This window comes from Triturus cristatus, chromosome 4_2, assembly GCF_964204655.1.
Source record: "Triturus cristatus chromosome 4_2, aTriCri1.1, whole genome shotgun sequence".
Classification (NCBI taxonomy): domain Eukaryota; kingdom Metazoa; phylum Chordata; class Amphibia; order Caudata; family Salamandridae; genus Triturus; species Triturus cristatus.
Genome location: NC_140586.1, coordinates 699,599,233 through 699,624,631, shown reverse-complemented (window position 1 = coordinate 699,624,631; position 25,399 = coordinate 699,599,233). Strand labels below are relative to the sequence as shown.

At 49.7% G+C, this 25,399-nt stretch overlaps 1 protein-coding gene across 4 annotated transcripts in view; it reads right to left on the bottom strand.

The window, feature by feature from the left end:
- Positions 1–25,399, bottom strand: part of USP24 (ubiquitin specific peptidase 24) — a 2,082,369-nt gene that overhangs the window by 61,169 nt on the left and 1,995,801 nt on the right. For all 4 annotated transcript variants that reach the window (XM_085602520.1, XM_085602518.1, XM_085602517.1 and 1 more), the window contains exon 66: positions 4,541–4,651. In XM_085602520.1, the coding sequence (XP_085458646.1) occupies positions 4,541–4,651 (111 nt within the window). The remainder of the gene's footprint in view (positions 1–4,540; positions 4,652–25,399) is intronic.

Genomic DNA, 25,399 nt, shown 5'->3' with positions numbered 1-25,399 from the left:
ACTGAATGTGAGGCGTGCCAGCAGATGAAGCCGAAGTCCAGGCGTGAGCGCCGGATGAAACTTCTGTCAGCTCGGGTGTCCAGGTCGGCGTCGTCATCTCAGCCATCCCCTGAGGAGGGTACTCGGACCCGCGGCTTCCCACGCGGACTTCGATCTTCTCCCAGGTCGCAAGTGCACCGCGCACCTCTTGGTAAGGGTCGCAGTTTTTCCCCGAGGGTCGGGTTCCGGCCTGTCGGGGGCGTGGGCTCTCCGCGGGTGGTGCAACCCTGCATGTCGTCCCCTTATCCGCCGTTTCCCGGCGTGGGGGCGACCAGAAGCCAGATGAAGACATATGCGGCGGCTTTGCAGGCCTTGCTGCCTTCTCCTCCTCCTCCTTCCCCTCCTGGGACGTCGGCGGATCCCTTGCAGTGTGCGGGGAATGTGAAGGAATCTGCGGCTAGTAGTCTCTATCAGATCTTAGCGCTAGCATTGATCAACCGAGAACAATTTGTCGAAATAGGAGGCTACAAATCTAAATGTTTGAAGCTTCCTTGTGGGGTGCCACAGGGCTCATCATTGAGCCCCACCCTTTTCAATTTATATATTGCTCCTCTGGCACGTCTGATCAAATACCACGGGTTTGAACTGGTATCATACGCAGATGACACCCAGATTAATGTATCAATCTCAAGCGACAATCCTAAAACAGCACAGAACTTTAAGGAGTGTATGAGATGTGTCAGCGTATGGATGACAGATAACTGTCTTAAGTTAAACTCAGATACAACTGAGGTACTTCTCTTTGGGAAAGTCACTTCGTTCTGGTCCTCAGAATGGTGGCCAGCAGAGCTGGGGAATCTCCCAACACCAGTTATTAAGGCAAAAAATCTCTGAGTCATTATAGACACCACCCTTTCCTTCTATCACCACGTAAACAAACTCACTGCTTCCATCTATTACATCCTATAAATCCTGAAGAAAATATTGCCCTTTATACCAACAGGACTGCAGAAAACAGTGGTGGCAGCATTAGTGCTGTCTAAACTTGAATACTGTAATGGAATACTAGTTGGAGCAAACAAATCAGTGATAACAAAACTACGGGTTCTCCAGAATTCCACTGCTAGACTGCTCTTCGGTCTGTCCAAATATTCATCTGCTAAACAGGCCCTCAATACATTGCACTAGCTACCGATCGAGAAGCTAATTAGATTTAAGGCATTGTGTATCGCTTTTAAGGCCCTGCAGAACTCAGGTCCCACTTACATAATTAAACGCTAGCAATGGTATACAGCAGTCAGCGCACTCCGCTCAGCCTCCCTGAAGCTGGTGAGGGTACCATCCTCCCGCCTCAAAGGATGGGGTGGCAAAAGCTTCTTCAATGTCACCTCTAGATGGTGGAACAAGCTACCTCTTAATTTAAGAAACTCCACCAATCTTTTGTCCTTTAGAAAAGGAATGAAAACATGGCTTTACACCTTGTAAACTGGGCTTGCAGTGGTTCCTACACATGCAGATGCTCTGTGGACTTCCTTCATAAGCGCCTAGATGCCCCCTGGTAGTAGAGCGCTATATAAATACATAAATAAAAATATAATAAATAAATACAAATATTGCTCAAGGAAAAGTTTCTGGATCCAGCCTAACTCCTGGGAAATTCAAAGGAAAGGAATCTGCAGTTAGAAGTCTCTATCAGATATGAGGGACAACAAGAGTAAGCCAAGTCTGTGTGGGAGCAAAGATCGACCAGTTGTGAACATCTGCCAGAGCCTACAAACGACTCTTCCTGCTGAAAATTAACAAATTATACTCCGCCAAAAGGGCAAAACGGCTACCTAGGCAAAATAAGAACCAAATGAGCAAACATAAAAACAATGCACTCTACGCCGGCATAAACAAGTCCCTGCTCCGCAAACTCCAGACAATACAGAACACCACCGCCAGACTTGTCCTTGGCATCCCCGACAAGAACACATCAGTCAAAACCTACAAAGTCTCCACTGGCTCCCCTTGGAGAAAACAGTCACTTTCAAAACCCTCACTCACGCCTACAAATACCTACACAACAACTGACCCAAATACCCCAACGACAGAATCAACTTCAACGTGCCCAAATGCAACCTCCGATCTTCCACCCTCGCACTGGCCGAAACCCCGTGCATCCAGAGAACCAGAGCAGGCGAAAGATCCTTCTCTCACACAGCAGCCAAGACCTAGAACGAGCTACCAGCAGACATCAGACGCTCCCCCTCCCTAAACACCTTTAGGAAGACCCTCAAGACCTGGCTCTTCGGCTAAACAGATCTGCCGACCCCCAACTCAGCGCCTTGAGACACTCACGGATGAGTAGCGCACTTACAATTCCATGATTGATTGATTATTCATGGTTTCCCAAACCAAATCATTTTGTCCAATAAAGTGTTAAAAAAAAAGCCCAGATGAGGAGAATAGACAAACGAGAGGCCGCTGTCTGTTGAGGACGATGTATAGTTTTATTCAGGGCCAAATCGACGTAAGTAGCCCTTTTTGGCATGGTCACCTCCCCACACTTTTTGCCATAGTACTGATGCTTCTCGGTCACAACTTTCCCTTAAAACAGGTAAATGTCTAATTGTAACCCAATTGGCAAGGACTTTAGCACCTATGTAAGTTTCTAGTAAATGGTACCTCTGGTACCCGGGGCATAGGTACTAAAGAGGGTCCCTTTGGGCTGCAGCATGTACTGTGCCACCCAAGGGGACCCACACAAACTGCATACAGCCTACCATTGCAGGATGCATGAAATGGTGCAAACCATTTTGAAAACATGACATGGTACACTCCGTGTGCCATGTGCATGGACAATGCATATACTACATATAAGTCACCCCTATAGCAGGCCTTGGAGAGCTAAGACAGGGTGCATTTATGTTATACGTAAGGACATTTTTGCATGAGCAGATAAGCCCATGTGATGTCTAATTCCATTGCCACGACATTGCAAGTGATCAGGCAGCCATCTTAAGCATATGTACTGGGCAATGGTCACTAGGAGTTACCCAGCTACATAATGGCTTCACTGAAAATAATGGTATTTGATATCAAACCCCTCGTCTTAATAAATCCACACTGATGCCAGTGTTGGCTCTATTATGGCATGCACCCAGGGGGCTACTTAGAGGTACCCCCTGAAACATTCCAGTCATTTAGTGTGCTGGGTGACTGTACTTTTCAAGCCTGCCACCATAGAAGAGTTTCTGACCCCACCACCCAAGGGAGAGCAGACGCTCTCAGAGGTCAGAAACAATACCCACTCCGGAGAAAGGTGATCACACCTCCTCCAGTAGGATGTCTAGTGATTTAGCATAACAAGGCCAGAGACTTCAGTTTTTGCTGCCTTTGATTTGAGAGCCCGGATACCTCCAGACCTGGAGATAATTAGCTAGTCAGTAAGCACGTTGCATTATCAGGCTGAGTGGACACTCCAAGAAGGGGCTCGCCATTTAGTTTTAGGTGAAACTAGGAACTCCAAACGCCAAAACTGACTTCAGAATCTCCAAGGCAATCATCAAGAGTGGCCCTGCAGTCTTGTCTTCTTTTCCTCTCCAGGTCACCGAAACCAAGAGAGCGCCTCTGACTTGAGTAACCCACTGGACAGAACACCTCTGCACTCGAGCCAAACAGCCCGGGTCCACGTAAACCGACTGTGTGTTCCTGCTCTAGAGACCCTCAAAAGCCGAATTCCCCTTTTGGGTTCTGCCAGATGGTCCCCACTTGCAGCCTTTCGTTCTGCAGGGACTTCTCCATTGACTTTACCGCATAGCACTGGAGGCTACCATCACAACCAGCATCTCTGCACCTGTACTCACCAGGGCAAGTAAAACTGAACTGCTGCTGGTTTCTTGGACCTTGGCCCCTAAACACCTTTAGTCCAGGAGAAGAACCCTGTAAACCGTTTGGAAGTTTTTCTATGCAGTGAATGTTACTTTCATAGGATAACATTACTGCGTTTGAAGCTCATACTTCAAAACGGTTATTTGACTGAATATTTGCTAATACTACAGAAATCTATAACTCCAAAAGTACTTTCCTGATTCCAATGATCTTGGTGTCTAAAATTATATAAAAATCTGTTATTTTTCTAAATTGGCCTCCAGTTTTTTCTTTAGTATGTCTCTCATTTATTGACTGTGTGTACAACAAATACATAACACTGCCATCTCATAAGCCTAAGATGCTCGACCACACTACCACAAATAGAGCACTCGGGATTATTAATTTAAGCCCTGTACACCAATAAGTGTTGTCTGTACTTTTTGCATGGTGCACCCTTACATTGGCATTACTACATAAAAAGTAGACTTCCTAAAATCGAGAGATTACTTTTTTCCCCTAGTTTTAAAAGGGAACACAGGGGTGTACATCCACTCTTCTGGAATGCACACAGTGACAAAAAAGAGTAAATAAAGTGGTAGCGTCACTTAAAATGATTACATAAATGACAAAATAAAAACATAAATCACAAAACACATTTGATGACCACAGTTGTACATGATTTCTGGAGACTGGCTTATATTAATACCTGCTGTAAACTTCGCTCGCCGTTCTCATTAGCAGGGCTGCTCTCTGATCCATTGCTGCTGCCAGACTGCTCCTTTTCATTCAACAAGGCAGTGGCATAAGCTAGCGTATCCTATAAAAAGAAACACTAACTGTTCAGGTAGAAGGAAATGCAATTAATAATTCTAACTTATTATTTGATCTACTCTTTCAACTCTGTGTATCCTAAATCTGTAGTGCATTTGTTTAACCAATATGCCTGCTGGTAATATTGGTCTCCATTCAATATGGTTTCAACTAAATCAGCACAAGTCCACAATGTCAGTTAAAGAAAAGTTAACTTACCTTTGGTAATGTTTTTTTCTGATAGCTATGACTCTAACCACAGGTTTCTCATTTGCACTGCCTCTAAGGATGCTGACAGGATCCAGTCAGCAACACTTGTCATGCATCTGTGGAAGTTGGTCCTGCTGGTGGTGTGGTCGTCGGTGAGTGAGAGGATAAGTTACATGTCATCTGCATAGGAAATTATGTTAAGACCGTGGGATCTGACGATGTTGGCCAGGGCAGTCATATATGCGTTGAAGAGCATGGGGCTGTGGGATGAGCCCTGGAAGACACTGTGGGCGATATCCTTGGGTTTGGAGATGAAAGGTGGATCCTCTGGGTTCTTCCGGTGTGGAACGAGGGGGTCCATCTGATCGCGCCCCCTTGGATGCTGATGTGGTGGAGGCTATCAGCATGTGGTGAGATATGGTGTTGAAGGCTGCTAAGAGGTCGAGGAGGATCAGAGCTGATGTTTCTCCTCTGTCGAGGAGGGTTCGGATGTTGTCGGTGGCTGCGATAAGGGCTGTCTCTGTGCTGGGATTGCTGCGGAAGTTAGATTGGGGGGCGCTGAATAGCTGGTTTTGCTCCAGTTGTGTCATGAGTTGCTTCTGGATGATCTTTCCCAGTACCTTCACAGGGAATGGGAGCAGGGAAATTGGCTGGTAGTTTTTGAGTTCGGTGGGGTCTGTGGAGGGTTTTTTGAGTAGTGGACTGACTTCAGCTTCTTTACATGTGTCAGGAAATGTTGCGGTGGTGATAGAGGTATTGAACAGGGTGGTGAGTTCCTGGCTGATCCTTTGCTTTCCGAGATTGAAGATGGGGTGCGGGCATGGGTCTGTGGGAGTTCCCGAGTGGTTGTATTTCATGGTAGAGGTGGTGTCCTGGTTGGAAAGGAGGTTCCAGGTGGTCACTCTTGATGGAAACGATGCTGTGGGCGCAATTGGAGATCTAGGCGTTGAAGTTCTTAATTCCCTGTTCAAGGTAGGTGGCAGTAGCTGGGTTGGAGGTGTCCATCCGGATGGTCTCTGTAATGTTGGCCCACCTGCGGTGAGGGGGCTAGTCATCTTGGAAGTGTCTGTGCGTGGATGCAGATGCTGAAGTGGATAATAGAGTAATTGGTCTATGTGAGTTCTGTGACGTGGCTGTATTTGAGGTGCGTAGGGTTGTGGATGATCTGGGTCAATTCGATGTTGCTCATACCTTCGAAGAGGTGTGCAGTGTTGTTGGGTTAGCCGATGTGGAGATTTAGGTCGCCGAGGAAGATGTAGTCCTTGTTCTAAGACAGTGGGAGCAATTAAATCTGTGATTGTGTTGCAGAGGCTAAAGCCCGGGCCCGTGTTGGGGGGGGGGGGCGGTATGCGAGGGTGCATCTCATGGTTGTCTTGTCATCAATGTGTAGCTTGAAGTTGAGGTGTTCCATGGGGTGGGAGTGGTGCATTGTATGGTCTCTTTGTGGATGATTGCTCTGACTTCACCTGGCTTGTTGGTGTGAGCCTGGTGAGTGATTTTATATCCGTCTGGGATCGCTGTGGTAATGTCTGGGCGGATGTGGGGTTCAGCCAGGTCTTGGGACTATCATACCAACATTAACGACAAAAGCCTACAACATTGCCCCCCAAACTGACACTCAGCTAAGCACCCCATCTGCAGGTAATGTTCTGCAAAACAGTGAAGACAAGACCCAGTCCAAACGCACAAGTTACTACTTGTGTAACGATAGATCTGTAAGAGACATTAGTTAGTGATAGATTCCTTACCTTAGAATATCCCCAGGCGTCATACTGGATCCGGAAAGTTTCGCTTAGCAGTACCCCTGAGCGTCAGTAGGTGGCGTCATGCGGCTCCGCGTCCGTCACTGGCGTCGTAAGCGCCGAGATGGCGCCACCCATGTGCGCTGACGTCAGTTCTGTGCACGACTTTCCGCGCCAGGAACGCAGAGCCATGCAAGATACTGATCATTGGTGCAGAAAACTAGGGCCCTAAGAGGGATGACCTTAACCCTAGTAACCAGTTTGCAGAACGAGGAGGATGGGTGGGGCGGTAAGGAATCTATCACTAACTAATGTCTCTTACAGATATGTCGTTACACAAGTAGTAACTTGTGCATCTGAAAGAGACACGTTAGTGATAGATTCCTTACCTTAGAATAGATACCCCAGCAATACCAACCCCGGTGGTGGGTCTGCGAACAAGATTACACCAGAAAGTCACGGAATGGCCAAAGAAGCCGTTCCTCCGGACTTGACTGTCAAGGCAGTAGTACTTGGTAAACGTGTGCAGCGAGGCCCACGTCCTGCAAGGCGATGCCACTTCCCAAGGCAGTAATGGCTGCAGTCGCCCTTGTAGAAAGGGCACACAGCCCCACAGGAGGCTCCTTCTTAGCCAAGGAGTAACAGGCTTTGATGCACAGAACAACCCACCGAGAGATAGTCCGTTTGCGCACAGCCCGACCTTTTTTGGTGCCCATGTAGCCAACAAAGAGCTGGTCATCCACCCGGAACTGCTGTGTACGCTTTAGATAGAATGTGAGCGCACGTTTTGGGTCCAGACGGTGGAGCCTCTCTTCCTTCCTCGAAGGATGCGGAGGCGGAAAGAAGGTAGGTAAAGTGATGGTCTGCCCAATGTGGAAGGGCGTGACCACCTTTGGCATAATAGAAGGACGGGTCCTTAACACCACCTTGTCCGGATGAACAGAAAGGAAAGGAGGTTTGGAAGAAAGAGCCTGGAGCTCACTCACTCTTCTGGCAGAGGTGATAGCGACCAAGAAAGCCGTCTTAAGAGTAAGAAGACGCAAAGGACAGGTATGAAGGGGCTCGAAAGGAGCGCCCATCAGATAGGTCAAAACAAAATTCAAGTCCCATTGAGGCATGATGAACGGCATGGGAGGAAACGTGTAAGTAATGCCTTTTAGGAAACGGTTAACAACCGGGGACTTAAAAAGAGAAGGCTGATCTGGAAGCTGTAAAAAGCGGAGATAGCCGAAGGATAACCTTTGATAGTGCCCAGAGCAGAGCCCTGCTGGGCCAAACAAAGAAGGAACAGAAGGACTTCAGAAAGAGGGGCAGAAAGGGGATCCACAGCCTTTGCTGTGCACCATGCCACAAATTTGTTCCACCGACAGGCGTATACCGTTTTAGTGGAGGGATGCCTGGCTGCCAAGATGACATCACAGACTTCGGGAGGAAGATCGAAAGCTGTCAACTGTCGCCGCTCAATCTCCACGCATGGAGGTGGAGGCTGGACAGGTTCGGGTGGAGGACCGTCCCCTGCTGCTGCAACAGAAGATCCTCCCGAAGAGGCAGACGGATCGGGGGATCGATGCGGAGTAGCTCGGGATACCAGTATATTCGTGCCCAATCCAGAGCCACAAGGATGACTTGGGCCCGGTCGCGCCGGATCTTCTTCAGCACTCTGGGCAGAATTGGTATAGGCAGAAAGGCGTACAACAGACCGCAACTCCACTTGCGACGAAAAGCGTCGCCGAGCGAGTGCCGCCTTGGAAATTCCAATGCGCAGAACTGATTACATTGCGCGTTCTCTTCGGTGGCGAATAGATCTAACCAAGGGTCTCCCCACTGCTGAAAGAGACCTTGCACCACATCCGATTTCAGACGCCATTCGTGATCCATCAAGCACCAGCGGCTGAGTTCGTCTGTCCTGGCGTTCAGAGAACCTGCCTGGTGTTGAACCACCAAGGTAATGCCTTGATGTTCCAGCCATGTCCCGAGGCGCAGACCCTCCCGACATAGGGTCCAGGACCCCACCCCGCCCAGTTTGTTGCAATACCACATGGCGTTGGTGTTGTCCGTGAACACCTGCACCACACTTCCCCGGACAGAGGGAAGGAATGCCTTCAGTGCCAGTCAGATCGCCCGAAGCTCCAACAGATTGCTATGGAGCCGGGACTCCGCCGGAGACCAGAGTACTCTGATCTCTGCCTCTCCCAAGTGGCCTCCACATCCTAGGAGGGACGCATCCGTCACCAAAGGTGTACTCCGATTAGGGAAGGGAGAGGGATCTGCCATTGACCCAATCGCGATTCATGAGCCACCACTGCAATTGTCGTGCAGTGCCCTCCGAGATCTTGCCCTGATGCTGCGCCCACTGGAACATCAGATCCCACTGCAGAGCCCGCATATGCCATCTGACATGTGGCACTAGTAGGATGCAGGAGGCCATCAGGCCCAGGAAGTGGAGGGTCACCCTGACTGAAACCCAGGACAGAGGCTGAAAGGTCTGAATCATAGCCTGAATATTCCTGACTCACTGCTCCGGAGGATAAACCCGAAACAGCTTCGAATCCAGAACCGCCCTGATGAAGGGGAGCTTCCGAGAGGGACTCCGGTGCGACTTCGGCACATTGATGGAGAACCCCAGCAAATGCAGGAGGTCGGCCGTAGTCTGAAGGTGGGTGACAACTGCCTGGGGCGAGTCCGCCTTCAACAACCAGTCGTTGAGGTAGGGGAAGACTGACACCCCGACTGCGCAGATAAGCTGCAACCACCGCCATCACTTTCGTGAACACCCGAGGGGCGCTGGTAAGGCCGAAGGGGAGCACAGCAAACTGAAAATGCTCCTGGCCTACCGTGAACCGCAGGCAACGCTGGTGGGCCGGCAGGACGGGAATGTGAAAGGAATATGCTACTTACCAGTATGCATCTGTTCTTGGCATGTAGAGCTGCAGATCCACACACTTAGGATAAGATCGCCATCTGGTGTTGGGCTCGGATGATTGCAGGTTGTTGTTGTCTTCGGAAGAAGCCTTTTGGTCACAAGATAGGTGACTACTCCTCTGGACAACAGTGCGCATGGGCATCCACTCCATCCTCAGATTGTTTTTCGCCATGATGGGAAATGATGGAGTGTATAAGAATAAAGAAAAAGGATGTCCATGTGTAATGTCCAACTAAGACAATTCTGGAACAGATTACAGGTCCCGGGGAGGTGGGTGGGCGTGTGTGGCTCTGCAGCTCTACATGCCAAGAACAGATGCATACTGGTAAGTAGCATATTCTGTTTGAGGCATATGAGGTGCAGATCACAAACTTAGGATAGACTATATAGCAGTGTCTGCCCTAGCGGTGGTCACCTGTATCTGTTGCAGCAGTTTGGAATAGAGTTTTTAGGACAGCTTGGCCTACGGAAGCTTGTTGTTTGGATTGCACATCAACACAGTAATGTTTAGTGAAGGTGTGTGTGGTAGACCATGTGGCTGCTTTGCAAATATCTTCTAAGGGAATGTTCCCTAAGAAAGCCATGGAAGCCCCTATTTTGCGTGTGGAGTGCGCTCTAGGGGGAACTGTAAGAGTGCGTTTAGCTTTTTGGTAACATATCTGGATACATTTAACTATCCACCTGGCTATACCTGATTTTGAAATGGGGTTGCCTTTATGTGGTGGAGAGAAAGCAACAAACAGTTGTTTGGTTTTGCGAAAAGGTTTGGTTCTGTCGATGTAATAAAGCAAGGCTCTTTTAACATCTAAGGTATGAAGAGCTCTCTCAGCTATTGAGTCTGGATTAGGGAAGAAGACTGGCAGCTCGACTGATTGGTTAAGATGGAAAGGGGAAATGACTTTTGGTAGGAATTTTGGGTTTGTCCTAAGAACCACTTTGTTACGATGTAGTTGTAGGAATGGTTCTTGAATAGTTAAAGCCTGTATCTCACTTACCCTTCGCAGGGATGTGATTGCAATAAGGAAAGCCACTTTCCATGTAAGGAATTGCAGTTCGCATTTATGCATAGGTTCAAATGGGGGGCCCATGAGCCTAGTTAGAACAATATTCAGATTCCACACTGGAGAAGGTGGTAATCTGGGAGGAATAATCCTTTTAAGGCCTTCCATGAAGGTTTTGATCGCTGGTACTTTAAATAGTGACAAGTGTTGTCGATTTTGTAAGTAGGCTGCTAACGCTGCTAGGTGTAGACGTATGGATGTATACTCTAAATTGCATCTTTGCAAGTGTAGTAAATAGCAAATGATGTTTTGGATGGAAGCATCTAGTGGACGTATATTATTGTTAGTGCAGTAAATGGCAAATCTTTTCCATTTTGCAGCATAATATGCCCTAGTAGTAGGTCTTCTAGCTTCTTTTATAATATTCATACAGTCTGGTGGCAGGTTGAGGTAACCGAACTCTAAGACTTCAGGAGCCAGATCGCCAAGTTCAGTTGTTGTGGATCTGGGTGTCTGATTTCTCCATGGTTCTGGGTTAATAAGGCCGGGGAAAGGCGCAGTTTTTGATGTGGAACTAGCGAGAGTTCCAGAAGTGTCGTGAACCAGGGTTGACGTGCCCAAGTGGGAGCTACTAGTATCAGTTTTAGAGACTGTTGTTTGAGCTTGCGTACCACAAATGGAATGAGTGGGAGAGGCGGAAAAGCGTACGCAAATCTGCCTGACCAGTTCATCCATATTGCATTGCCCTTCGACTGTGGGTGTGGAAACCTGGCGGCGAAGGTTGGGCATTTTGCGTTTTCGTGTGTGGCGAACAGGTCTATGTCTGGTTGGCCCTATTTTTGGAAGAATGGGAGTAGGACTTTGGGGTGTAATTCCCATTCGTGGATTTGTTGGGTCTGTCGACTTAGGAGATCGGCAATCTGGTTGTGAACCCCTGGAAGGTGTTCCGCTAGCAGGTAGATGTTTTGGGGAATTGCCCATCTCTAAATGTTCTGTGCGAGTTGGGACAGTTGGAGAGAATGTGTCCCCCCACTGTTTTTGTATGTAATACATGGTCGTCATGTTGTCTGTGCGAATGAGGACAGTATTGTTCCTTAGATGTACTTGAAAAGATTTCAGTGCTAGGAACACCGCTAGAAGTTCTAGGTGATTGATATGGAGCAGTTTTTGTTGAGTGGTCCATTTGCCCCGAGTGGTGTGTTGTAGGAGATGGACTCCCCACCCTGTGAGAGATGCGTCGGTTGTCAGCACTACTTGTGGAAGAGGCTCTAAGAACGGTTGCCCTTTGGGCAGGTTGATGGTGTTCCACCATTTCAGTGAGCGAAGTGAGCGACTGTCCACCAACACCAGATCGGTAAGTCGTCCGTGAGCCTGGTTCCACTGTTGTGCTAGACATTCTTGCAAGGAACGCATTTGAAGTCGTGCGTGAGGCACAATGGAGGTGCAGGACGCCATCATGCCTAATAGTTGCATAAACACTCTTGCTGGAAGAGAGTGTTGAGTTTGAAATTTTAAGATGAGGTTTTGTATGTTGGCTATCCTGGCTGTGCTGGGATAAGCTATGGCCCTGGAGGTATTTATGGTGGCTCCCAGATATTGATGTATGTGGGAGGGTTGCAGTTGAGATTTGGGATAGTTGATGGTAAATCCCAAGTTGTGTAAGGTTTGAATAGTGTGGTGAGTGTGGAGAACGCATTTGTCTAAAGTATTGGCTTTTATGAGCCAATCGTCGAGATATGGGAAGACATGGATTTGTTGTCTCCTGAGATGCGCTGCTACTACTGCTAGGCATTTGGTGAATACCCTGGGTGCAGTTGTTACTCCGAATGGGAGGACCGTAAACTGATAGTGCTGTCCGTCTACCACAAATCTTAGGTCCTTTTTGTAAGCAGGATACATGGGGATGTGAAAGTATGCGTCCTTGAGGTCTAATGTGGTAAGGAAATAGTCTTGTTGAAGTAGTGGGAGCACTTGTTGAAGAGTGATCATATGGAAGTGATCTGAGTGTATGTACTGATTTAGGAGTCTGAGGTCGAGTATGGGTCTTAACGTCTCGTCCTGTTTGGGGATTAGGAAGTATAGAGAATATACTCCTGTACCCTGATGTTGGAGTGGAACTGGTTCTATTGCGTGTTTTTGAAGCAAGGACCGAATTTCTTGTTTGAGGAGTGTAAGGTGGTGTGGTGACATTGGACGGTGTTTGGGTGGTATGTGTGGGGGGGTGTTTGTGAGTTCGAGGCAGTAACCAAACTGGATAATTTGTCTTACCCACTTGTCTGTTGTAATGGAATTCCAGACAGGTAGGAACTGTTGGAGTCTTCCCCCGACCGGGGTGGAATGGTCTGGGGGGAGTGGAGGTAAGTCACTGTTTAGTGGCTGGAGAGGTGCGGGTGTTGGTATTGCCCCGACCGTGGCCCTTGGTGTTGTTACCCCTATATCCTCCTCTAAAATATCCTCTGTTGGGGGATGTTTGCACGGAGGCTTTGAAAGTGGAGGAGGTGTCTGTTCCAGTATTTTTGGAGGCTCCCCTATAGAAGGAGCGTCGAAAGGAGCCTCGTGGGTGTGGAGACTGTAATGCTCCCATTGATTTAGCAGTCTCGTTATCTTTTTTGATCTTTTCAAGGGCAGTATCTACTGCGGGCCCGAATAGTTGCTCTTGATTGAATGGTTGGCCAAGTATTGTTGTTTGTACTTCTGGCTTAAAGCCTGAAATACGTAGCCATGCATGGCGTCTAAGAAGTATGCTCGTGTTGACCGCCCTAGAAGCAGTGTCCGCGGCGTCAAGTGCACATTTAATTGATGCGTTAGATATGAGTTTTCCCTCTTTTATGAGGTCATTAGCCTGGGATTTGTACTGATCTGGTAGGTGTTGTAAAAGATCTTCTAACTGATCATAATGAGCCCTATCATATCAGGCTAATAGGGCTTGTGTGTTGGCAATACGCCAATGGTTAGCAGCTTGTGCTGCAACTCTTTTGCCCGAGGCCTCTAATAGATTGGACTGTTTCTCTGGGGGGCGGTGTGTCTCCTGTTGTTTGGGAGTTAGCCCGCTTTCTTGCGTTTGAAACTACTAAAGAGTCTAGAGGGAGCTGTGCTTTAATGTAAGCGGGATCTTGTGGGGCAGGTCTATATTTTTTTTCAATTTGAGGGTTAAGAACCCTAGCTCTGACGGGGTTTTTAAAAACCTCTGTGGCGTGTTTTATGACTCCCTTAATCATGGGCAAGATTTGAACTGATTTTTGAGACTGTTCGAATGTGTCTAGAAGAAAGTCTCCTTCAGGTGTATCTGAATGCATGGTGACGCCCAAACCCTAGGTGGTCATCTGGTGGATGTGAAGGAGATGGTAGAGGAGAAGGAGGTGGGGGCAGGGGGGTGGGGTGAGAGGTGGTATAGGAGAGGAAGGACGAATGGGTGAGGTGGCTGAGTCCTTCTTCTTTATGGGAGCTGGAGAAGGTGTTGTGTCCAGCTTCCTTTTCTTATATGGCACAGCGGTGACATGTCCAGTTTTTGGATTGATATAAATCCTTTTTTGCGTGGGATCAGGGTGAAAAAGTTCTTCATTGTCCGAAAGTGGCTTTGGTGTCGACTTTTTCGGTTCCGATCTATGCTTTGGATGATCGGTAGAGTCTTTTGGGACTTTGGACAGCTGTTTCGGTACCGATGATGGTTTCGGTGCCGAAGAACTTCCCCGTGCCGATGGAGATTTCGGTGCCGAAGAACGTTTCGGTGCCGGTGGAGATTTCGGTGCCGAGAGGGAATCTAAGCTTGATAGCTTTAGATGCCGGTTTATCAATCGGTCTCAATGGTTTCGGTATCGAAGCCTGCTTCGGTGCCGAGAGGTCTTGAGTCTTCGGTGCCGAAGGTACTGTGGGCACTATAACATGTGGTTTGCTCGAGCCCGAGCCACCTGTAGGCTTATATTTCTTCGGAGCCGAGCCCGAGGGCGGGGCTTTTGAAGACGGTTTTCGGTCGTGACTGGGGCCAACTGACAGAGTCTTGACCAATGCCTTTTTTGGGGGGGTTGGGGTAGGGGCACTGGCACTCGTTGCCCCTCAGTGATGGGGTCATCGGAGTCGTCCGCTTCGGATATAATTTGGAGTTCCTCAGAATCTTCTTCCGGGACATCGGGGCCCTGATCAAAGATGTCCTCTGGTTCTGGAGCCGGTCTGGCCATGATATGGCGTCGAGCTCTTCGGTCCCGGATGGTTTTCTTGGATCGGAATGCGGCGCAGGCTGGACAGCTGGATTCGTTATGTTCCGGCGAGAGGCACAGGTTGCAGACCTCGTGGTGGTCACTGTGGGGGAACTTTGCTCCACATCGGGGGCATTTTTTTAAAGGGTGTCCTTGCCATGAGCTGTGTTCGGAACCGGTCCGATTGAATTTCGACGTCGAGTTGTAAAGGTTTTTCTCTTCGGAAGCTGGATTTTTAGAAGTTTTCAGCCGGAGTGGAAAAGTTCATCCGAACCCAATGGCGGAAAAAAACAATCTGAGGATGGAGTGGATGCCCATGCGCACTGTTGTCCAGAGGAGAAGTCACCTATCTCGTGACCAAAAGGCTTCTTCCGAAGACAACAACAACCTGCAATCATCCGAGCCCAACACCAGATGGTGATCTTATCCTAAGTGTGTGATCTGCAGCTCATATGCCTCGAACATATGCGTCCTGCAAGTCCAACGCTACCATCCAGTCTCCAGGGTAGAGGGCAGCTAAGACCTGAGCCAGAGTCAGCATCTTGAACTTCTCCTTCCGGAGGAAGCGATTGACGTCCCGGAGGTCCAAGATAGGACGCAGACCCGCTTTGTCCTTCTTGGAGACCAGAAAGTAGTGGGAATAACAACCACTCCCTAACTCTGGTCCAGGAACGCACTTGATGGCCCCCTTTGCCAAGAGGGCCGTGACTTCCTTTCTGAGAAGAGCCAAGTGATCCCCCGACATGCGTGCGGTGGCACCGAGGTGGCATGGCAGGAGGGGAGGACTGAAAGGGAAGGGAGTAACCATGGCAGATTATCTGCAGCACCTATTTGTCTGATGCAATCTCGCACAAGTGAGGGAGGTGGTGGCGGATTCTGCCACCCACCTGCGTGGGGTGCTCCCCAAAGCTGAGATTAGGAAGGTTTGGAGGCGGAAGCAGCGGGGGTGGAGGTGGACGGACCCGCACGCTGGTCCCCCGACCCGCCCCTGCGGAAACCGAGACCCCGGCCGCACTGGGGCTGGTTCTGAACAGACTTAGGGGACAGGCCCGCCTGACTGCCTCTACCTTGGCCACAAAAGGAACGAAAACCAGGAGAGGCCAAACTCTTAGTAGAAAGGCTCAAGGACTTGGCCGTAGCCCGTGAATCCTTAAAGCGCTCCAGGGCACTGTCAGCCTTGTAGCCAAACAGGCAGGTGCCCTCAAAGGGCATGTCCATGTCGAACGCAACCAGGCGTGACGTCGTAACGCCACAGTTGTAGAAATTGCCCTGCCCAATGAGTCAGCGGTGTCCAAACCACACCGAATGGTGAACTTAGCCGCATCCTTACCCTCAGCAATTGCCTGAGAAAGGACAGCCTGCACCTCCTCAGGAAACTGAGGCAACACTTGAACAACGGCATGTCACACCACGTGGGAGTAGCGGCCCAACAAGCAGGCGGTTTTCACCGACAGCAGCCCTAAGCTGGCCGAAGAGAACAACTGCTTCCCAAACTGGTCCAGCCGTTTAGTGTCCTTATCTGGCGGGGCCGTAGGAAAAGCACTTTGTGACGTCGAGGCCTGAATGACCAGGCTCTCAGGCGTAGGGTGAGTAGTCAAAAAGGCGGGGTCACCGGGTGCCGGTCGGTGGCGCCTGGCGACGTTTTTAACGACCGCGTCTATTACCGGAATCTGAAGGCAAAGACTTGGAGCCAGAGGAGCGATGGCTCCGGTACCACGAGCGGTCCCGGGAACGGCCCCTGGACCCGGAGCGGCGGCGTGACGAATGCCGGACCTCCAGCAACTTCCTACGCCGCTCCCACAAGGTCTTGGGAGCCATGTCTCGACAATCCCGGGAGTCGTGGGCAGTCTCCAGGAAGTAGAGGCAAACATCGTGGGGGTCCGCCACCGACATATTCCGGCGACAGGCCCCACGGGACTTAAATCCGGGCATCCCTACGTACACTAGGAGAAAAAAGAGGAGACAAAAAGTCTCAAAATAGTAGTAAAAAAGTGACTAAGGTACGTGCTCAATCCGGATCTGCGCTTACTGGCGCGGAACAAGAAAGAACTGACGTCCACGCGCATAGGTGGCGCCTAAGTACTCTCCGTAGCGTCATATCGGCGCTTACGACGCCAGTGATGGACGCGGAGCCGCACGACACCACCTACTGACGCGCAGGGGTATTGCGAAGCGAAACTTTCCGGATCCAGTCTGACGCCTGGGGACATTCTAAGGTAAGGAATCTATCACCAACGTGTCTCTTTCAGATATTACAAACTTTACAAACATTGTAGACCTCTCAAAAACACTGAAGTCACAGCCACACATCTGTTGAATAACACCAGAATGTATCAGGTGGAGGATGTCGCAATCAACTCATAACACTGATTCACCTACCTGGAAATAATACGGGAATAATCTGCCTCCTAACAATAAACCTGTCTCAAAGTCAATGGTCACAGTCTTTTTTTTCTTTATTGATTTTCAATAGAACAATACATCAATAATAAGGGCATGTTGCTGTTCGACAGTATGAAAACTTCTACTACAGTTTGTCGTCCTCTTGTAGCATTGTCAACTGCTGATGACTCACTATGAAAGCATTTATGACAGTATAGACTCATTACCAGACACATATCTCACGTTACGAACCAGGCCTATAGTTTATAACATCCCATCCGCTATGGCTCGGGTGGGGACTGTCATGTTGCAACGGTGACATGTAGAGGGCGTGTTGCGAAGGGAAATAATTCTCATATGACGTTTGATTCTTGATTATGATGGTTAGTCTCATGTCTGTGGTGGTGCATCTTCAGGGGATGTTCGTACAGGCTCGGTATCTGGGGTATCGAGTGGGTGCGCAACAAGGTAGCTTGTACGGGGTCCCCAAATGTCCCGAGGCTGGGAAGTGCATGGGAGTAGCTCTGCATAAGTGGATAATTGCTCTTGACAGAATACCAAGTCGTTATGCCAATCCTTGAATTTGGGGGCCCTCCCCCTGCCCCAGCGGCAGGCAACGCGGCGTTTAGCCATCAGAAGTGCAAAGGCAATATATCGTCGATGTAATGTGGGAATTAGCTTGGTATAGCCCAGCAGATCTAACAGCGGGGTGCGCTCGATATTAGGTGTCGTCATTAATGCTATGGCATCAAAGACTTGATTCCAGTAGTCATGTACCTCTGGGCAGTTCCAAGCCAAGTGCAGAAAGTCCGCCCCTGGGGCTTTGCACCTATCGCATCTATTGGAATCCTTTAGCTTGTATTTATGCATCTAAACTGGGGTGTAATATTGCCGGTGGAGGAATTTATAATGTGTTATGCGTAATCTGCTGCTGGCAGAGATTTGCTCAGTTTGGGAGCAGCAGTATTCCCAGTGGTCATCCGACAATTCATAGCCCAATTCCGAATTCCAATGCGCGCGTGAGATGGACGGAGGCTCTTCCCTCTGCGTGTACTGTGTGATATATGGTAGAAACTAGATGCCCCGGGGATGTAGCTTTTAACATCAGGTGTAGGGGTGTAAAAGCAGGAAGTTCCCGAGGGAACTCCGAGGTAACTGAACGGACGCCCTGCCGAAGTCGTATATATACGAAGACATCTAAGGGAGTTGGGTGAAGCCCCTGAAATATCTGTTTGGATGTTCGAAATTGTCCATTGTGATAGTGGTCCCCCCATGTGGCGACTCTAGTCCTTTCCTTAAATTTGTGGAACGCTGTTTCCTGGAGGAGAGGCATGTTGGGGTGATAAGTGGGAGCAGCGGTGAATACAGCATGGGACATTGCAGTATATTGCGTATATGATGCCAAGCGTTTATTGTACATGTGACTGTGGTTGAATTTCTATCTCTGGGGCATGGTACGGCGCATAGAATGCCGTCTATAGGTATAGGGTCCGCTAACCAATGCTCTGCCACTACCTGTGGCATGTACCGCGGTGGATGCACCCAATAGTAGGCATAGCGGGCTTGTACACTGAGGTAGTATAGCTCGAAATTGGGGATGCTGAATCCCCCTGAGAATACGGCCTGATAAGTATGTTCCATTGCAATCGCGGCTGCTTGCCCCCCCCACACCAGTCGTATCATTTTGGACCGGAGTGTTTTGAAAAAATACCCTTCCGGGTGAAATGGGATATTTTAAAATAGGTACAGCAATTGAAGAAGTATTACCATCTTAATTAAAGATGCTCTTCCCGCCAGTGAGAGTGGTAGAGAGATCCATCGGGTGACATAGCCATTGATGCGATCCAGAGCGGTGCCATAGTTAAGGCGCATCAGCTCCTCCCTGTCCCTAGCAATGCAAATGCCTTAATAGCGCAGATCAGAGTCCCACAACTCCAGCGGATAGTCTAGGGGGAAGCGAGTCGTTGCCGCTGTCAGGGGGAAGATGTGGGATTTCCCCCAGTTAATCTGAACTCCTGACAGTTTCCGAATACAATGAACTCCCTGAGGACTGGGTTCAAGTTTTGTTGTGGGTCTCGAATATATAGGGTAATATCATCCGCAAATAAAGATACAAGAATCTGGCGCAAGTTACAGCGGAGTGTCTTGTCTTGGTGGCGTTGTCTTAGCTTGGCCGCTAGTGGTTCAACTGCCAGGGCGAAAAGGAGGGGGGATAGTGGACACCCTTGTCGAGTGCCTCTGGTGATTGAGAAGGCCTGGGACAGATGACCTTTTATGAGTACTTTAGCGGAAGGCAAGTGATACAAGAGTTGGATCCAGGAAAGAAATAATGGTGGGAAGCCCATACGTCGCATTACCCCAAATATATAGTCCCAATCGACAGAATCAAATGCATTAGTGGCATCGAAAAAGATCGCCGCTAGAGGCAGTTCGGGTGCAACATTATTGATTATTGTAAAAAGGGTTCTTAAATTATGTGAAGTAGCACTCCCAGGCACAAAACCCGATTGATCAGGAAGAATCAGCTTTTGCATCAGGAGACTAAAACAATTAGCTATCAACTTGACCAGTATTTTGGTGTCACAGTTCAGGAGGGACAAGGGTCTGTGTGAATCACAATGAAGAGGTGACTTCCCCGGCTTGAGTAGGGAAGTAATGAGCGCCTCTCTAATGGATGGTGGAAGTTTGCCGGATTCCAATGAGTCCTCATACACCTCACGCAAGATAGGGGCCATTAGATCTATATACGTTTTATAGAATTCTATGGGTATACCGTCCATGCCAGCAGCTTTCCCTGATTGAATGTGCATGATGGCCTCTCTTACCTCATCCAACTCGAAGGGAGCGCATAAAAACTCTCTTTGTGAGTCTTCCAGCCATCCCAGTGCCACATCCCCCAGATATTCATCAAGATCTAAATAGTCATTCCTACTGGACGTGTATAGTTAGGAATAATGGTTAGTGAAGGCATTCAGTATGCTTGCGGTATCTCGATAGAGTATTTCCCCCCGGGACACCCAATTCTAATCCATAGTTGGAGAAGCGTGGTTTCCGAATGGTTTCTGCCAACTCTATGCCCGGCCGTTCGCCCTCCCCGTAACGGCGAGCTGTCCAGTATTTCCCCCCTGAATCGTGCCTCGCGAGCAGCAGTATCCATGTAATCTGTAAGCTTCTCACAAAATTTTTGTTGGGTGCCGCTATCAGGTCCCGATAAAAGCTGTCTCTCGAGTGTTTTGAGCGCTACTTCTAATTTCCGCAGTGTGTTAATTATATCTCTAAGCACTCCCGAGCTTTTCAATATGCAGAATCCCCGGAGTGTAACTTTGAAAGCCTCCCAAATGGTCCCTACGTTATCCACAGAGTCCTTGTTCCTCTGAAAAGAATCTTGAATTTCCTCCCCCAGTTCAGTCTGAAAGACCTTATCCAGTAAAGCTGAGGTTTGCATTTTCCATGTGCTGCGGGGGGGACCGTACCCTGAAGAGGTTAATGTGAGCCGTACAGGAGCGTGATCAGAGTATGTTCTTACCAAGTGTGTAACCTTGGCTATGGCAGGTCCCAATCCACGCGACAAGAGCTAGTAATCTAACCACACCCAGGATGCAGCTTGCGCAGTGAAGTGTGTTCCTTCTTTTTTGTGAGGGTGCATATGTCACCAAGCGTCAATTAGTTGGTTGGCCTCTAGGATGTCATGGATGACTGCGCATGCTTTAGTGTAGGGCTGGGTTTGATCTATCTACAGCAGGGTAATAAGTAACATTAAAGTCGCCACCCCAAATTATATGACTGGAACCTATTTCCGCTATCTTACCCCAGAGTGAGGTGTAGAATTCAGGGGTATCAACACTGGAACCATAGCAGCATGCTAGTGTGACCGAGTCTGATCCCAGCCTGCCCCAAGCCAGGCAGTATCTCCCCTGTGTGTCCCAAGCGGCGCCTGCTAAGGCAAAAGGGGTGCACTTTTTTATAAGTATGGCTGTGCCCCTGGCATAGGAGGAGTAGGAAGAGAATATTCTGTGTTCAGCCGATCTGTGTGCAAAAGTATTGTTGTGCCTGGGGTTAGTGTGCGATTCCTGTAGCATAGCTATGTGAATTTGGTGTCTGTCGAGATATGCCAATATTTGGCGCCGTTTACGTGGGTCTCCATAACCCTCTGACATTCCAGGTAATAATCTGTAATTCCTCAGGGGAGGGTGAGTCAGCCATAAGTCCATTTACTTCTGGGTACTAGGCCCTGTGGCCCCAAGACATTTGCTTGAACAAGAGTACAATAACAGTTCGATCCAACACATTGTGCCAATACCATGTTAAGTGCAGTAAAGAATAACCCCTCCACCTCCTTCCCCACCCACTGAAGCATCCCAAACATGCCAGCATCACAGTGCTCTACCCCCACGCAAACACCCAAAAACAGTGAAAACAGGCTGCTTCTGTTTCGCAGCGAAGCTCCGTTGGGGGAATGCCCGTGAGGGGGGGTACCCCTAGGTGTATGCACTTGGTCCCTCGCCCTTGATGCACCGAGGTGGTGGTATTATCGGTCTCTGGAAGGACTGAGGGTGCTCGGCATATATGTTCCTTCCATGTGTTAGGTGAAAACCCAAAAAAGGAGGGAAGCAAAAAAAGGGAAAGCTCACTTATCTGGTCTGCGGAGGACCTAGTCCAAAGCGCTGTAGAGTACGAGCCGGGCCATGTCACGAAGTCCTCGCTTTTCCACCAGCCACTTAGTCCTTAGTAAGGTATTTGTTGTGTGTTCAGCGTGGTTCTGCCCTCACGGGCGGAGATGGTGATCGCGAGGATGTACCATGCAAGTCATTGGATGTGTTGGTACGCTTGAGGAGTTTCAGAAATTCGCCCACTTGCTGAGGCTGAGTAAAGAATGACTGCTTCCCCTGGTACATGACCCTTAGGCGTACTGGGTACAGGAGTGCATAATACATTTGGGCCTGTCTCAGTTTCTGATTGGCTGGCATGATTTTCCATCTCTCCTCCTGCACCGTTGCTGTAAAACCAGGGTATATGGAGAATGTGACTGCATCAAAGCACAGTGACGTTTTTCCCGGGCCATTTTAAATGCAACATCACGGTCTCTATAGTTCAGGAGGCGCCTAATGAAGGGGCGCGGTGTGCCACCTGGTGGTGGGCGGGGACCCAGTGAGCGATGTGCTCTCTCAACTATGAACTGCTGTGAGAACGATTCTGCGCCAATAGTTGACAATAGTAATTTCTGGATGTAGTCTTCCATTTTACCGGTGTTGGTAATTTCCGGGACCCCAAGAACGCATATGTTATTACGCCTACTGCGCGCTTCGATGTCTTCATTCTTGGCTGCTATTATTTTCAAAGTTTGTCCATCTGTGCCACTTTCAGCTAGGACTGAGAGGTTGCGTCTTCTGTGTCAGATACTCGACGTTCGGCTTCCGCGAGGTGTCCATGTCTATCCAGCGTCCATGCGCGCCGTCATGGCATTCATGGCTATGGCAGCAATGCCTTGTCTGACCTCCTGCAGGATAGTTTTCATATCCTCGCCGGGTGTGCTATTGGATTCTTGCATGGAGCTGTGCAGGGCCTCCTCTCCTGCCGTATTTTGCCCCTCCTGATGTAGTCTGGTGCTTTTTTTATTATCGAAGGTCAGCCATGGCTGTCGTGCGTCCGGTATCCCCATGAGTTTATTAGTTGTGGCGTCTCGGTTTTTTTCACAGCGTGCGGTGTCTACGTGGATCGTAGTATTTATGATAAGTGTGGGTTCCACCCCTTCCGTTGCTAGTCTGCGCCTGGGAAGTGCTATGCTTGTGCCCCTTACTTGTCACACCCTAGCAGGCCATTTTTCTTGCCCGAGTGTTGAGTTAGCACATTTGTGGGAAGGGAGTAATGAGGGCTCAAGCTATATAATCCTTCAATGTGTTGCTGCAGGGTGTCGCCTTACAGAACAAGTTACTAACCTTCGGTAACGATGTATCTGTAAGAAACATTAGTTAGTTAGATTCCTCACCTTAGAATATCCCCAGGCGTCAGACTGGATCCGGAAGATTTTTTCGTCAGCAATACCCCTTGCGCGTCGCTAGGCGTCGTCTGCGGCTCCGCGTCCGTCGTCGGCGTCGTGCGCCGGGATGACGTCGTCGGAGTACTTAGACGCCGCCCTCGCGCGCTGACGTCAGTTCTTGTACATAGCCTTCCGCGCCAGGAACGCAGAGCCATGCAAAGACCGACACTGGTGCCAAAAATAAAATCTAGGGGCCTGAAAGGACAACCTTAACCCTAGATGTCAGTTCGCAGAACGGGGAGGATGGGTGGGTCGGTGAGGAATCTAACTAACTAATGTTTCTTACAGATACATCGTTACCGAAGGTTAGTAACTTGTTCATCTGAAAGAAACACGTTAGTTAGATTCCTCACCTTAGAATAGATACCCAAGCAATACCATCCCCGGTGGTGGGTCTGCGAACCAAGATCACACCAGAAAGTCCTGGAGGACAGAACGGCCAAAGAAGCCATCCCTCCGGACTTGGCTGTCAAGGCAATAATGCCTGGCAAACGTGTGTAGCGAAGCCCACGTCGCCGCCTGACAGATGTCCTGCAAGGGGACTCCCCGTCCCAAGGCAGTAGTAGCCGCCGTGGCCCGAGTAGAATGGGCGCGCAGCCCAACAGGAGGGTCCTTTTTAGCCAAGGAATAGCAGATTTTTATACACAAAACGACCCACCGAGAGATGGTTCGTTTGTGCACAGCTTTCCCCTTCTTAGCGCCCACGTACCCAACAAAAAGCTGGTCGTCCACCCGGAACTGTTTTGTGCGGTCCAGATAAAAGGAAAGCGCACGTTTTGGGTCCAGACGGTGGAGCCTCTCTTCCTCTTTGGAAGGATGCGGAGGCGGAAAGAAGGTGGGCAAGGTGACAGACTGCCCAAGGTGAAATGGAGTCACCACTTTAGGAAGAAAGGAGGGACGAGGCCGAAGGACAACCTTGTCCGGATGAACAGATAGAAAAGGAGGCTTTGAAGATAAAGCCTGGGGCTCACTCACCCGTCTAGCCGAGGTGATGGCCACCAGAAAAGCAGTCTTAAGAGTCAGAAGACGAAGAGGGCAATTGTGAAGAGGCTCGAAGGGAGCGCACATCAGGAATGTCAGAACCAGATTCAAGTCCCACTGAGGCATTACAAAAGGGACAGGAGGGAACGTGTGTGTAATGCCTTTGAGAAAGCGTGTAACCACAGGGGACTTGAAAAGAGAAGGCTGATCAGGAAGCCGCAAGAAGGCGGAGATGGCAGCAAGATAGCCTTTCAGGGTGCCCAGGGCAGAGCCCTGCCGGGCCAGAGAAAGAAGGAAGAGGAGAACCTCAGAAAGAGGGGCGGAAAGGGGATCCACAGCCTTTGCTGTGCACCATGCCACAAATTTGTTCCACCGGCAGGCGTATACCGTCTTTGTGGAGGGACGCCTGGCTGCCAGAATGATATCACAGACTTCAGGAGGCAAGTCAAATGGCATCAACTGCCGCCGCTCAATCTCCACGCATGGAGGTGGAGGCTGGACAGGTTCGGGTGGAGGACCGTCCCCTGCTGCTGCGACAGAAGATCCTCCCGAAGGGGCAGACGTATCGGGGGATCGGTCAACAGACTGAGTAGCTCGGGATACCAGTATCTTCGTGCCCAATCCGGAGCCACCAAGATGACTTGGGCCCGGTCGCGCCTGATCTTCTTCAGCACTCTGGGCAGAAGTGGTATAGGCGGAAAGGCGTACAACAGACCGCAACTCCACTCGTGACGAAAAGCGTCGCCGAGCGAGTGCCGCCTTGGAAATTCCAACGCGCAGAACTGCTGACATTGCGCGTTCTCTTCGGTGGCGAATAGATCTAACCAAGGCTCTCCCCACTGCTGAAAGAGACCTTGCGCCACTTCGGAGTTCAGACGCCATTCGTGATCCATCATGCACCGGCGGCTGAGTTCGTCTGCTCTGGCGTTCAGAGAGCCCGCCAGATGTTGAACCACCAGGGTGACGCCCTGGTGTTCCAGCCATGTCCAGAGGCGCAGAGCCTCCTGACAAAGGGTCCACGACCCCACCCCGCCCTGTTTGTTGCAGTACCACATGGCGGTGGTGTTGTCCGTGAACACCTGCACGACACTTCCCCTGACAGAGGGAAGGAAGGCTTTCAGTGCAAGCCGGATCGCTCTCAACTCCAACAGGTTGATGTGGAGACGAGACTCCGCCGGAGACCAGAGGCCTCTGATCTCCGCCTCTCCCATATGGCCACCCCATCCCAGGAGGGACGCGTCCGTCACTACGACATGCTCCGGTTGGGGAAGGGAGAGGCTCTTGCC